This window comes from Pagrus pagrus (assembly GCF_965226575.1).
Source record: "Pagrus pagrus genome assembly, chromosome: 2".
NCBI classification, from domain to species: domain Eukaryota; kingdom Metazoa; phylum Chordata; class Actinopteri; order Spariformes; family Sparidae; genus Pagrus; species Pagrus pagrus.
Window position 1 is genome coordinate 4,098,646 of NC_140186.1, and position 13,160 is coordinate 4,111,805.

Here is a 13,160-nt window from a genome sequence, read left to right on the forward strand (position 1 = left end):
AGGATGAGTCACTGGTTGCATTTCAGATGTCTTCCTGTCCTTTGGTGCAAGTCAAGGCAATTTTTATGAGAAGGGGAATCAAAAACATTTCTACAATCTGTTAATGTGTACTAATGTTTCCAGGTCACAATACAAAAACTGCCTCACACTGTTAATTCAGACCCCCATGGATCAGTTTATTGCGAGTCAAGGTGGAATTAACTCATCTTGGAAAAAAGCAACACAACAACAACAACAACATACATACATTCAACAAATTTTATAGTCACTTTAACGAACAGTTATTGAAGTACAGCGAGTAAACAGGTGGAGAAAATGCTACAAGAATATACAGCTTGTGGAATAATGCACTTCATGGCCAAAACAAAAAAAAAAAGTGTTTCTTACTTTGGATCGATAAAATAAGGTTGGCAAATTCAGAAATATAACTTTCCAGAAATGCTCGTGCGGAACTGTTACTTTTTTATATTAAAATTCTTACTTGACTTTTTAACAAGCCTTCAAAAAATGTTTTACAAATAAAGATTTGATGTTGTTGTGTCTTTGGAATTAAAATACTCGATTCCTTGGTAACAGTTTGGTTTTAAAGGCCTCACACAGTGCTTGGTCAGGTGATTGACAATCCTCTGGAATAGCACCGTTCAAAAGCAAAAACTTCAATGAGGCGTAGAAAAATAATCCAAGAAAACCTGTGGCTACAGTATGGCATCTGTTCAGATGGAGGAGGAGGTCACTCGCATCGCATCGCGTTACAGTTAGCGCTGCAGGTGGATCCTCATCCCTTATAATGCTACCATCAAACTTTTCAACGTTGACTGAATGGATATGAGGTAATATGAGACTGGACTTGATTATATATGAGATTAAGAAGCATGCACAGCACATTTCTCTGATAAAAACATTATTAAACCAGTGTTGCAATGACAATAAATATATTCATAAATCATTAATCGTGTTGCTGGATGGTTGTGGTGCCTTGTGTGGTTTTGCCTGACAGCGTTATGGAAATGACAGTGTGTGCACGTGCCTTTTAAAATCACTTTAAGGTATGAAATCATATATTGTTACTGAAAATTAGATATTTAGTTACAAAACATAGATACGATATGGATAAAAATCCTATTGACAGGAATTGGAAATTGAAAATGAAGTTTTGCCTTCTTGCCAAGAATTAGATGAGAAGACCACACTTACAAAAAAAGAAAGCATTGGCTACCATATGGCCTTCGATGTCTGGAGCTGAGGTCAGTTTTTGCAGGTGACATTTTCATCATGAAAAACAGAATGAGGTGTCACATGTCACATGGCAGTGAGGTCGATACAGAAAAATCTCTCTCTGTGGGTGTTCAAGTAGTCGTAGGTACTAAATATTCAGCCTGTTGTTGTAGGGAGTTCAGTAAAATAAAATATTTACTGATACTGAACAATGTACAAAAAATGTATCATAAATGTACCTACAAATAATTTTAGTACAAAGAAAACAATATGAAACACAAATCAGAGTGAATACTTTTAGTGTCTTTGCGAAGCTGATTCAGGCTAAAAAAAATATTGTCCCACACGTCGATTATTAGAGAATAAACGTTTCCATTCAACACATCACTTCTTTGCTCAGGCCTTTTTCACAGGAGACATTTTGACACGTCACAGAAGGAAAAGAAGCACGAGTGAAAATGATAAAAATTGATGATGGCAAAAAAAAATCCCGCTTAGATAAATTCACTGCAACAGCGTGTTTATGTTAAAGGAGACATATTATGCTCATTTTCAGGGTCATCGTTTTAATTTGGGTTACTAGTAGAAAAGCTTTACAGGCTTTTAACACATCAGTTTTCTCATACTCCTCCCAATTAACCCAGTTTGCCCTGATTGGCAACAACAGAGCAGCTGCGCTAAATCAATTCTTATTGGCTGCTATAATAGCATTAGCATGCACGACTCCATGACGTAGTGTGATGTCACAAAGTCAAGGAATTAAAGGCGTGACTACTGACGAGGCATTTAAGGAGCAGTGTTTTCTGTGGGAGAGAGGAGCTTCTTTTAACATTTCAAGATCTTTTACATGTGAAAGAAAATATAAAACACTGAAGGAAGGGAAAAAAATTAAAAAGCATAATACATCTCCTTTAAATGCTTTTAATTTGACTTTTATTTCTCAGGAAAGAGCGCAGGATAATTCACCCGGGGAAAATCAGGAACGTTGGCAAGTATGCTGACCCACTGACAACACCAGTGCTTTTTCCTACTATGACATGTCATCACGTATGCTGTGAAAAATGCATTTATGCTTTACAGCTCAGCCTGACCGAGATCCAAAAGTGTATTTACAATCAAAGAGAGTGTTACAAAAATGAAAAAGAAGACTCAGGTTGTTTCAACAGAGACACGCACAGAAGGAGAGACTATGGAAAAAGTCATGTATGGAAAAAGAAAAGCGTTCCTGACTGTAATGATTCTTCCTGACGTTGTTGTTTCTGCACCAGCAACCTCTTCATGTTTTAGTGTTCATATACATAAGCAGAGTGAGCAGCCCTTTCCTGCAGTGTTTAAATGAAGGGTCTTTGGATGAGGGGCGGGGGAAGGGTTAGGTCGGGTTTCCGTTGCCTCCGTCATGGGGGCAGATGAGCAGGGTGGAGTCCAGGTCCAGGCGGAAGGCCGGGTACAGCGGCTGAGAGAACGGGCACCGAAAGGTGTGCAGGAGCACCACCGTGTCCGACACGCTGTAGAAGGACAGCGCTCCTTTCTGGCGCTCGAGGAACACGCCAATCCTGGGGCAGGGCGGCGCCGCCACCGTGGTCTTACGGTTGTCATGCCAGGCGGCGTATCCGGCCTGCGTGCACCTCAGACGCCAGGAGTTTTCGTTGCGCCCCAGCAGGCAAGGCTTTCCGCCACCTTTACGTCCGATACCTCGGTAGGTGACGCCGATGTCGACCCATCCCCCGCCCCTCCACTCCACCTCCCAGTAGCTGGCGCCACCAAACTGGCCCTCCCTGCACAGGACCTGGGCCACCGAATCAAAGCGCTGCGGGTGAGGGGGGTAGGACTGGGGCTCCTCGCCACAGTGGGCACCCTGGGGCCCCTCGAGGAGAACCAGGGTAGGGTGGGCGGTATCAGGGTCCAACGACAGACGACTAGAAACTGGAGGGATAAAAAAGGAAGGAAGAAAGAGTTCATGGGGCAGGACATTAGATTTTTACAGTCACAAACAAAATGACAAAAAGAGTAAAAGCCGTGTAAAGGTACGACCATGATATGTGGGAACTGGTAAATTACATTTTTCATTATTTATAGCCACACAAGAAGCACAGCTCTAGAAACAGTGATGCCGGTCTATCAGTAAATCAATCACCAAAATATCTCAACAACTATCAGATGGATTGCCACGAAATTCATGTTTCTCAGACGATGAATCCCAGGTGATCCTACACTTTATATTATGACCACATAACTGCAACTCAAACTAAAAACAGAAGAGAAATCGGTTTACGTAACATAACATAAATAACATTGAAGACATTTCTTTGCAGTTTCTCTTCTTTACTTTGTTTTTCCAAAGTCCCAGAGTTACGTGGGACACAGAATGACCAACAGACGTTAAGCCGGCCGGTGTTTCGGTTGACATTTTGGCACGGTCGGGACAGAGGACACATTCGGCCTTAATCCTGCTCTGACCAGATGAATAATTAAAGCCTAACAAGGCGATTGTGTGCCGTCATCCTGTCAGCTGCCCTGTTTCTGTCAGGACAAGACACTGGTCCTAATGACGGACCTGGATGTCATAAATACAGTATGATCAGCCATCCATCATTGATGAGGAGCCACACCGGGCTCTCAGATTTCTTTTATTATCTGTTGAACTGGAAGCGTGGAGAGAATATGGAAAAGGAGGAGGAGAGAGGGTGAAACAAAGAGAGGAGAAATGATGCAGAGCGGAAAGAAAGGAGTAAGAAAAGAAACATTTATGAAGAGGTGGTCCGTGTGGGAAGTAGAGGGGGACGAGGATAGAGATGGTTACTTACACCTGAGGAAGACCGCCCTCATCCTCTGATCGGCCGGCTGCAGAGACAAAGAGGAGAGAGGGAACGACACCGGCACTGCTGAGACACAAAGACAAACTGGTATTTAATAGCTTCGTCAATATTATGGAAATAAATGGAAAGGAAACAAAAGCCTGAGAAAAAGAAAAGAGCATGATCGAGGCAGAAATGCAGAGAAAATTAAGTATGATTAGCAAAACAGGAAGGAACAAGCAGAGTAACAGTGAGCCCACACAGAGAGAGAACGGCCTGGGAAACCATGACGCCATTAATCCAATAAATCTCATTAATAATAATGTTCATGAGCGAACTTCACCAACCATGTGTGCATGCAGCGTTAGTGCCGAACACTAAAGTCACCACGTGCAGAGTTTTTTATGTAAGCAGCATCTTTTTATTCTCGACAATCTGAGACAGTCTCGTGACGACTGGTGCCGTTTATTTGATGCTTTGAGTCCATTATTTCACCACCGGGTGGAGCCAAAGTATTGCATTTTTTAAAAATCCTACACATGGTGGCTTTAACAGTGGCTGAGCATTCTGGGAAATACACCTATGAGCTGTTTTGCTGAGAGTTGGACGATAGTGTTGCTGTTAGCGTTGTCTATGGACCGACATAACTCCTCCAACTTGGCAACTCTATGTCGCTCTATTATCTGTCCGTTCAATATGAAGCTCGGGTTAGGGAACAGTTAGCTTAGCTTAGCATGAAACTCCATCGTTACATGGAACAGGTGGATGTGAGACCGATGTGAATCTCCTCATTTGACAAGAGCATTCCTTTAAAGTTGATAAATTGGCTAAATTAGCCTGCTGGTTAGTTAGTTAGCATGCTGAAAGTCGGCTGCTTGTGTGAGTTAAAGGGTCAGTTCACCAAAAAATGCCCACATGTCTCCACTTACCCCCGTGGTGCCCTGCGGACTGTGTTTGCTGCGGTTTGGAGTTCTCTGCACCACCACCTCCCCCAATACAATGATACGAATGGTTTTTTATACGTTTTTTTAAAAACTCATCAATATCAATAAGAACATTAAAAACAAATGTCCCATCTATAAGCATACATTAAAAAAAAAGAGAAATCTGAAGTAAAATAAACACCCACATGTATATTTCAGACATTTTCTTCTTCTCGACTCGTCTGAAAGAAAACGTTACAGAAGCAAAACAGCCCCAAAATCTCAAAATTGACCAGTGCATGAACAATGTTCTAAATCTAAACAGTCAGACTGAATTTAATCGCCTCCAATCAAACTAAACAGAACGGGTCAGAACAGAGCTGGACGTGAGCCACAGTGAGTTGTTATCAGACATCGTCCTGTCCTCTTCGGCATGAATAATTAACACGTCCAACTGTCCCTCGCAGTGTTAAATGTCATGTCAAAACCTGCAGCCTGGTAAAAATGGGTCACCTCAGACTTGACACTGTCACACAGGGTGTGTGTGTGTGTGTGTGTGTGTGTGTGTGTGTGTATCACGTTTCTCACGCTTACCTTTTACACACTCTGCACCAGACACGTAGTTCTCATTGACTGGAAGAAAGAAGCGATCACGGTGTGAAACTGACGGCACATTTAGCCTTTCGTACACTTAAATAACACTAACTCCTCTATGCAGAACATTTGCAATAATTAAGTGCTTAACCTTTAAATTTGCATGTCTGAATATTTGGTATATCATCTTTATTGACCGTCTTCCTCGCCCTGGAGGTCATCTGCCGTACCTGCTCTGCTGATCTTGTCCACCTCCTCCCTGCAGACCTCCTCCATGCGGCTGCGGAGGTGACACAGCGCTCTCCTGGCGCCGCTGAAGGCCTCCGTGGGCAGGCTGAGGGCTCTGGAGTGCCGACCGGTGGCGAGAGCGACGCATAGCAGAGGAGCAGCCTGGGTTGACAGAGAGCGAGAGTGGAAAATACAGGCTGGCATCACATCTACAGCCAGCACTCCCTCCATCCCTCCCTCGCTCCATCCTTTAATTCCTTGTGCGATTGAATTTGAAAATAGCACTTAAGCAGCGTGCCGTCTTTTTCCACCGGTCACTGCTGACTCATTCTCCCCTCTCCCTCCGTCTGCAGATTAATCTCTGCGGGCTTTTCAGGACGCACTCTGGTGACTTCTTATGGTCGAACAGGATGCATTAGATGTAATGGGTCTGTTATGTATGAGTCACTAATGTGGAAGAGTGGAGGAAGTTCTCAGATCCTCTGCTTAAAGATATAATGTGTAAGATTCCCAAATTAAAATGACGTAAAACGTATTTTGTCTCGTCTGTTTCCCGCCTCACCTGTAAGAAGTGTGCGTTGTCCTCAGTTTGCAGCAGCTGACTGATCTCCTCGTCTCTCCTCCTCAGCTCCTCCAGGTCTTTCTCCAGCATCTCCACGTCCCGCTCGGCCCTCCCGACCACCGCTCGCTCCTTCGCCTCCAGCCTCGCTCGAACCTGCGACACACGAGTTGATGTTGCCTCACAGATCCATGAGTGTATTTAAGGGCGTACTGATCCTTCAAATGAAAGTTTTAGTGTAATATGTTCAAAGTACCACTTCCTCCCAAGACCTGCCGTCTACTTTGATAATCGATTAATCAGCTTGAGTACATTTAATGAAGAAAAGGTCGAAATATTCTGATTCCAGCTTCTTAAATATGAATATATTCTGGTTTCTTTCCTCCTCTTTGACAGTAAACTTCAGTAAACGTCACCTTAGGCTTTGGACTTCCTCCATGGCTACTCTTCTAAGAAGTACTGGTACTGCACCAGACTCCCTCTGATCCAGTACAGTAGTACTACATACTACTGAATCGCTGCTATTAATACCATCACTCTACAACTATTGGCAGCATTACAGCTTGTAGCTGCTGCTCCTCACCTCCGCCTTGGTTTTCTCCAGGCGCAGTGCCATGTCTGCAAACAGAGCTTCACCGTCCTCCAACACGGCCGACGCCGACACCTGAAACACAAACACAGAAAGTAAGAACACATGAGTAGTTCAAGGGCATAAAGAGTAGAACAAAACACTTAAAGACACAGTGGAGCGGAGAGTTCAGACTGTCAGGAGACAGTCACTGTCTGCAGCTTCCTCCAACAGGAATCATATCAGGGTAAGTGAGTGAAGTTGCCATAAATACTGATGTATTATTATTAAAGGAAACACTGTGCTCTGTCTGATGTGCAGGACACAAACATGACATTAAATCTGCAGTTCGGCACACACACGAACATCTGTATGGCGCAGACGATGGCGTTAGTGTTTTTGTAATTACTCTCGTTGCCAGAAGGGGGAGACAAAAGTTGTGCACTGCAGGTTTAAGGTTTTCTGAAGGTTTTTGTTGACCTGTGGTGCTGATGCTCTTTATCTTCTGTCAGAGTCAAGTCTGCTGCCAAGTCTCATTAATAACCCTCAAAGGGCATAGAGAGCATCCTGGAACAATATCACTCTCTACAGAAACAAATCAAGAATGAACCTACGACATCTGAACAGTGGAGATTACAAACCAACATCCAACATCTGATAAAAGGCGGATTTCAGTTTCATAATTAAGAGAGATAACACGATGGTTTTCCAAGAGGCTAGAAGCAGCCACCCCACTGGACGGAGGAGGAGGGGATGCTCGGGGGAGGCTTTCCTGGAAGACTGAAGGAGTGGCATAGAAACTGGAACTTAAATTAGCCGTGCAGTGGAAACTGATACAACAGCTCCTGTGAGGCGGAGTGTGTGTGTGTGTGTGTGTGCAAGTGTGTGAGACTGGTGTTACAAGGAAGGCTTTGTGTGTGTGTGTTGAGCCTCCAGTCAAGTTTATTTATGTACCTTGTCTCATGCGCTTTATATAGCACATACCACAAACTCCCCTGTACACTGTATATGACGGACATGAATGACTTTGCTCAGTGTGGAGGCAAAATATGTGTACTGCTTGATTTTATGCATTTTTGTTCACCTGAGAAATATATCGCAAAAGTCATTTCTGGATGCAAAACAACTCATTCATGCGTCCGTGTCCTCGCCGTCTGCCTCGGTGCTCCTCTAACATCGGCTTCCTGTCTCCGTCAGAATTGATTTTTAAAGTTTTATGACTAGTTTATGAGGCTCTGAATGGTTTTAGCACCTCCATATGTGGCCATCTGTCTCTGCCTCGACGCTGCTAACCGCCGCATTAGCTGAAATATTACAGCATTAAAATGTATCAGCAAAAAAAAAAAAAGTATGAAGAAGCTGCCTCCTGTTATTGTGCACCAAAACTGAGGAGTAACTTTAACATCCACATGCAACTTCTGTTTAACCCTTCAGAAACATGCTGAGACTCACCTCTTGAATATTGCTACTCAGCATCAGCACCTCTTTCCTTCATCCACCTACCTCGACCCCCTCCCCCACCCTCAACAAGCCTTCTGTCAAATCAAATAAAATGACCTTTACGCTAAGCGATGGTGTGGTCTTTGTTAGTGAATAAACAATTAAAAATGCGTTTGTTGTCACGCCATGCTCCTTAAAACAGGTTACATCAGGTTTGTTCTTGGAAGCTTTCAGGTCCCATGATGAGATACTGAACGTCAACAAATAAAACAATGAGATGTCCCCTCGTCTGTGTGTCGGTCTGTGTGTCTGTGTGTCTGTCTGTGTGTGTGTCTGTCTGTGTGTCTGTCTGTGTGTCTGTGTGTCTGTGTGTGTGTCTGTCTCACCCTGAGGGACTCCAGGCTCTGCTGAAACTCCTCCAGCTCTCTCTCTCCGCTCCGCGTCCTCTCCTGAATGATCCTCTGAGTCTCCTGGAGCTGAAGCTGACGCACACAAAGACGTGTTTATTAGACAACGAGACAAAAAGAGACGGTCAGGAGTTTATTCCCCGACACTGAACACCTGAAAGCAGGTTAAAACCCTTACTTTTCACTACATATCAACAGGTGCACTCACACCTGTTGATTTATTTCTGTGCTGCATTTTCACTTTCTCTTCTCCTGAATTAATCATTTTCCATTAGGTGAAAGCAATTAAAGCATAATCCAACAATGAAAGCTATAAAAAAAGGTAATCACATGTAATTTTTATGTTTTTCTTGTTTCTTCCCGTCAGATGCACACCGCCTGGCCGCTATACTGGAACTAAAGAGCTTGTAAACCAAAGTCACCGACTCAGAAGCAGCTTCAAAACAAATCTGACACAAGTTCATCTAACTTCAGTTCAACACAATGACTTTGTCTGGTTCAAAACACATGAAGAAACAGCTAAATATGAGTCATCGACATTCATCAACATCCGACTTCTGACACCTAAAGTCCTTCACATTCTGTGATACTGTTGTTACTTTCTCATGAATCTTGATGGAAACACTGAGGTGCATTTAGCCGGCTGGATGCACAATTTGACACAGATCCAAACAAAATTCTGGACCTGGTGGATTAAAATGTTTTGTTAGATAATGGAGCAGGATTTATTGGAATAAATGGACTGTTGGACGAGGTGCATGTGCCATCATGGTCAGAGTAGAGGACTGATAACTGCCTCTGGTTTATTTCCGGCTGTCTGCTGATGACAGTAATGTGGTTTGATATGAAGCAGGAAACACTTTTTTGCAGTTATTCGATTAGAACTGATTAAATTAAGTTAAATGTGTCTGTTTCTGGGAGGAAGTGATGTTTGGGTTGACTCATGGATGAACAGTCAGCAGGTGATGGGTGGGGTTTGTTGTGACATCTATGTGGAGGTCCACAGGGGATCCGGCTGAGAACAGCTGGAGGGTTTATTCTGCTGTCTGAGGATCCTCTAAAGCAAAATGATGCTGTATGTAATCAGAAATAGGTTTTTTTTTTCAAATATAAAGAGTTTGAGTGTCAGATTTTTCAGACTTTAAACACTCAACATGATCTAAATCCTCAGGTGTGTGTCTGTACCTGTCTCCTGGCTCTGTGCGCGTCCACACTGTGCACCTCCTCCTGGTCCGCCTCGCACAGCAGGCAGTCCCCGCTCCACTCCACCGCGGCCTCCGCCTCGGAGCCTCCCCCCGCGGGCTCCAGTCCGAGGCGGTGCTGCGCGCACAGCCGCTCCGCCAGACTCTCCACCGCGGCCACCAGCTTGTGCCGCCGCAGCGTGCCCACCTCCCGGTGCGGCAGGACGTGGAGCTCGCAGAAGGACGCCAGGCACACCAGGCACGACTTGACCGCCCGCAGCTTGCTCTCCGCCGGGCAGAAGTCGCACGGCACGTCCCCGACTCCCCCGAGGTACAGCTCCGGCGCGGTGACCATCTCGCTCAGCTTGAGTTTGCCGACGACCTCGGCGAGCACCGTGTTCCTGCGCAGCACCGGCCGAGGGCTGAACGTCTCCCGGCACTGGGGGCAGCTGAACTGGCCCGACTCAGCCTGGTCCCAGTAGTTGTTGATGCACGACATGCAGTAGGTGTGTCCGCAGGGGGTGGACACCGGGTCCTTCAGGATGTCCAGGCACACGGGACACCTGAACTGGCTCTCCGTCACCGAGATGTTCGCCTGGGCCATCGCTCCGGTTGGGGACGTCTCGGGGGGTTCGGATGGGGTTCTGATCCGCCTGTTGACTCCGGGTTCCTGTCGGTGAAGAAGCTTTTTCCTGACTCCCGGTGTGTTGTTGTGAAGGGGAGGGGTGAGGATGCAGGAAAAACCCTTCCGCAATGTCATCCAGCCCATCGCCGCGGGGGGGAGCTCTGCGCCCTCAGCCTGGTCTCACAGGCAGCGATCACACTTAAAGGTTCAGTTCACCCAAATGTTCAACATTAACTTTTAACTGGTTATGTAACAAAAAAAGAAAAAAAAAAGATGGAAGAAACCTCCGGAAGAGCCACAGAGGAGGGATCCCTCTGCCACAGACATGCAACAGATGTCACAAGAACAGAACAAAAACTACAAAATCACAATCACAAACTGCACTGACAGCGCAATTTATATAATATATGTAAAGTGTGTGGATCCAGGAGATGACTGAGCAGGCCGAGGCATCGCCAGGTGGTGCCCGAGCCACACGACCTCCTCTCCAGGCCACACGAGATCAAACATCAGAGTGAAAGGCATCAGATTTGATAGAAATACAGATATAAGGAGATAGTAAAACAGAGGAGAGCAATGATCCAGGGTGTGACGATCCAGATCTGTGCGAGGCAGCAGGAGCCAGGAGAGGTGGATGATCCCAGGGGCCCGTGGTCCATCAGAAGGGAGCCTGAATGAAAAGAGAGGAGGAAGAGGAAGCTATAGAAGATTGGCTACTACTTTGGGATGGATAAGTGATAAAATAAATGTAAATTTCATCAATTAAGAGTGCAGAGGCTGAATTTGGGCCTCACATGGACCTCTAGTGGCAACAAGCTGAAACTGCTCAAAGTATTTAAGGAGTTACAGTAAAACTTGTCCACACTGACAGGAGGTGAGCTGACTTTACACACACTGAAGGCTGCTCCTGCAAATCAGTGATGTTGTTTATCATTACAGGTCTTCAATAAAGGTTTAATGTGCTTTATTTGTTGGTGTTTTGCTGTTTTGCAGCAGCAATAAGAGACAACACATGCTGCATTGTGTGTATTAATTACTACATTAAATACACAGTATTCTGGTTGTTGCATGTGTTTACGTCTGTCAAGTCTAAGCTGACAGTTGAAAGTCTTAAAGTTGTTGGATGATTTTGTGAGGATGCACAGTGTACAGCTGTATACCAGAGTCTCCAGCGCCCTCTGCTGACCATTCCCTGTAACACAATACTCCTCTCTCTACTGTAAAGGAAACAGAAACACCTCCACACAGTCTGACACACACCTGACTCAACCTGATGCATCTGCAGAGGGACAAAAATCAAAAAGACATTTAACCAGGTAGAGAGTGGTGTGAGAGACATGTTGCATTATGGGAAGCTGCAGGGTCAGACTTTTTTTCAAGCTGTCCTATCAAGTAACGGCTAAATGCCTAAGAAATACTTATCAGTAGCAGATCCTCTGTTTCCATCTCAACTGCAAACACCAGGCGCTGCCAAACCCAGCCGCAGTGCCCAAGGACACTTTGACATGTGGACAGGAGGAGCTGGGGATCAAACCACCAACTCTGTGACCAGTCACCTGTTCTTGTCTCATCATTTGTGACGCTACTCATGAATGTTGTGCGAGTGAAACGTTGTCTGCTGTCGTCTCTGACGTGTTCTTGTCATCCTGCGCCGGCTCTGAATTGAATTTCAGCAGCAGTTCGGCTGGAGATTGAAGGTTAAGAGGGGGGATTTTCAGGTACTTAAGCTTTAGCCATATCACACACACACACACACACACACACACACACACACACACCAGGTCACTTTACCTGCTGGTGGAGTTAAATGGTTTCCTCTGTGAGGTTCAGTTTGTCAGGATTAGTGCTCCATGTCTCCTTAAATGCACCGACGCTTTTTACAAAATGATTTCTAGCAGGTGTAACGAGGACTGATTTACAAAAAGGATCCTGGCGTTTTAGAAATTACCTTCTTCACACTTAAACATCGCCATTAAAATGTTTAAATAATGGTTATATCAAAGCTAAACGTCTCAAATTGTGTATTTTATGTCCAACATCTGTCTGTTTTTACTTTCCTGGAGCTTAAACACTTGTTTCCATTCTGCTTACAAACTGTTTTTTAAGAGTAAATGCTTCTTTTAGCTTATTAAACTGTGTTAAAATGCAGTGAAATCTCCTGCAGCTCTTGATCTTCTGACTTCTTCACTTTTCTCCAATCCCAGTTCTTGAGTGCGGTCCAAGTCTCTGTCTGACTCCGGGCTCAGAGCAGGGCGGGCAGACAAAAGCCCTGAAAGGGGTCCGGTCCCTCGACTCCCCTGGCTCCTTTGTTCAAAGTGGGGCTGCGATGTACTCTGTGTTTTAGAAAAGAGCCCTTTTCAGCTAGGCCGTAAGGTGATCCTGGGCCTTTCCTACCCAGGGTGTGCCCCGGGCGTCTCTGGTATACCTGCGGGACCTGGAGGGGAAGGGGTGGGGTGGGCTGGTCCTCCCCGGGCCAGGTTGGAGGAGAGGAAAGCAGCTGGTCAGTGGGAGACGGAGAGAGAGAGAGAGGGAGAGACGTAGAGGAAGGAGGGGAGGGATGGAGGGATGGATGTAAGGTGAGAACGCTGAGAAAGGACAAATAAACAAAGGTGGCGATGAGGGTCT

At 45.2% G+C, this 13,160-nt stretch overlaps 1 protein-coding gene across 4 annotated transcripts; it reads right to left on the bottom strand.

Moving 5' to 3' along the window:
* Nucleotides 1-146: 146 nt before the first annotated feature.
* On the bottom strand, nucleotides 147-10,666 carry LOC311264239 (E3 ubiquitin/ISG15 ligase TRIM25-like). Of its 4 annotated transcripts, none has more exons than XM_084364943.1 (9): nucleotides 9,915-10,666; nucleotides 8,709-8,804; nucleotides 6,898-6,978; nucleotides 6,318-6,470; nucleotides 5,758-5,917; nucleotides 5,528-5,566; nucleotides 4,940-4,996; nucleotides 4,020-4,094; nucleotides 147-3,138 (listed from the first exon to the last, which is right to left on the bottom strand). In XM_084364943.1, the coding sequence occupies exons 1-9, from the start codon at nucleotides 10,512-10,514 to the stop codon at nucleotides 2,585-2,587; spliced, it is 1,815 nt and encodes a 604-aa protein (XP_084221069.1). In that variant the 5' UTR covers nucleotides 10,515-10,666; the 3' UTR covers nucleotides 147-2,584. The 4 variants fall into 4 exon arrangements, with proteins under 4 accessions (XP_084221069.1, XP_084221068.1, XP_084221071.1 ...); XM_084364942.1 differs by having other exon boundaries at nucleotides 4,020-4,097; XM_084364945.1 differs by lacking the exon at nucleotides 4,940-4,996.
* Between the last annotated feature and the right edge of the window lie 2,494 nt (nucleotides 10,667-13,160).

Bases quoted from the DNA above. Each gene is read 5' to 3' on its own strand.
- LOC311264239 (XM_084364942.1), bottom strand. From the start codon at position 10,514: ATGGCCCAGGCGAACATCTCGGTGACGGAGAGCCAGTTCAGGTGTCCC. The intron at 4,098-4,939 runs GTAAGTGGAGAC...TTTGTGTCTCAG, and splicing joins GTCCGCAGGGCACCACGGGG to CAGTGCCGGTGTCGTTCCCT. The intron at 3,139-4,019 runs GTAAGTAACCAT...TTATCCCTCCAG, and splicing joins GAGGGCGGTCTTCCTCAGGT to TTTCTAGTCGTCTGTCGTTG.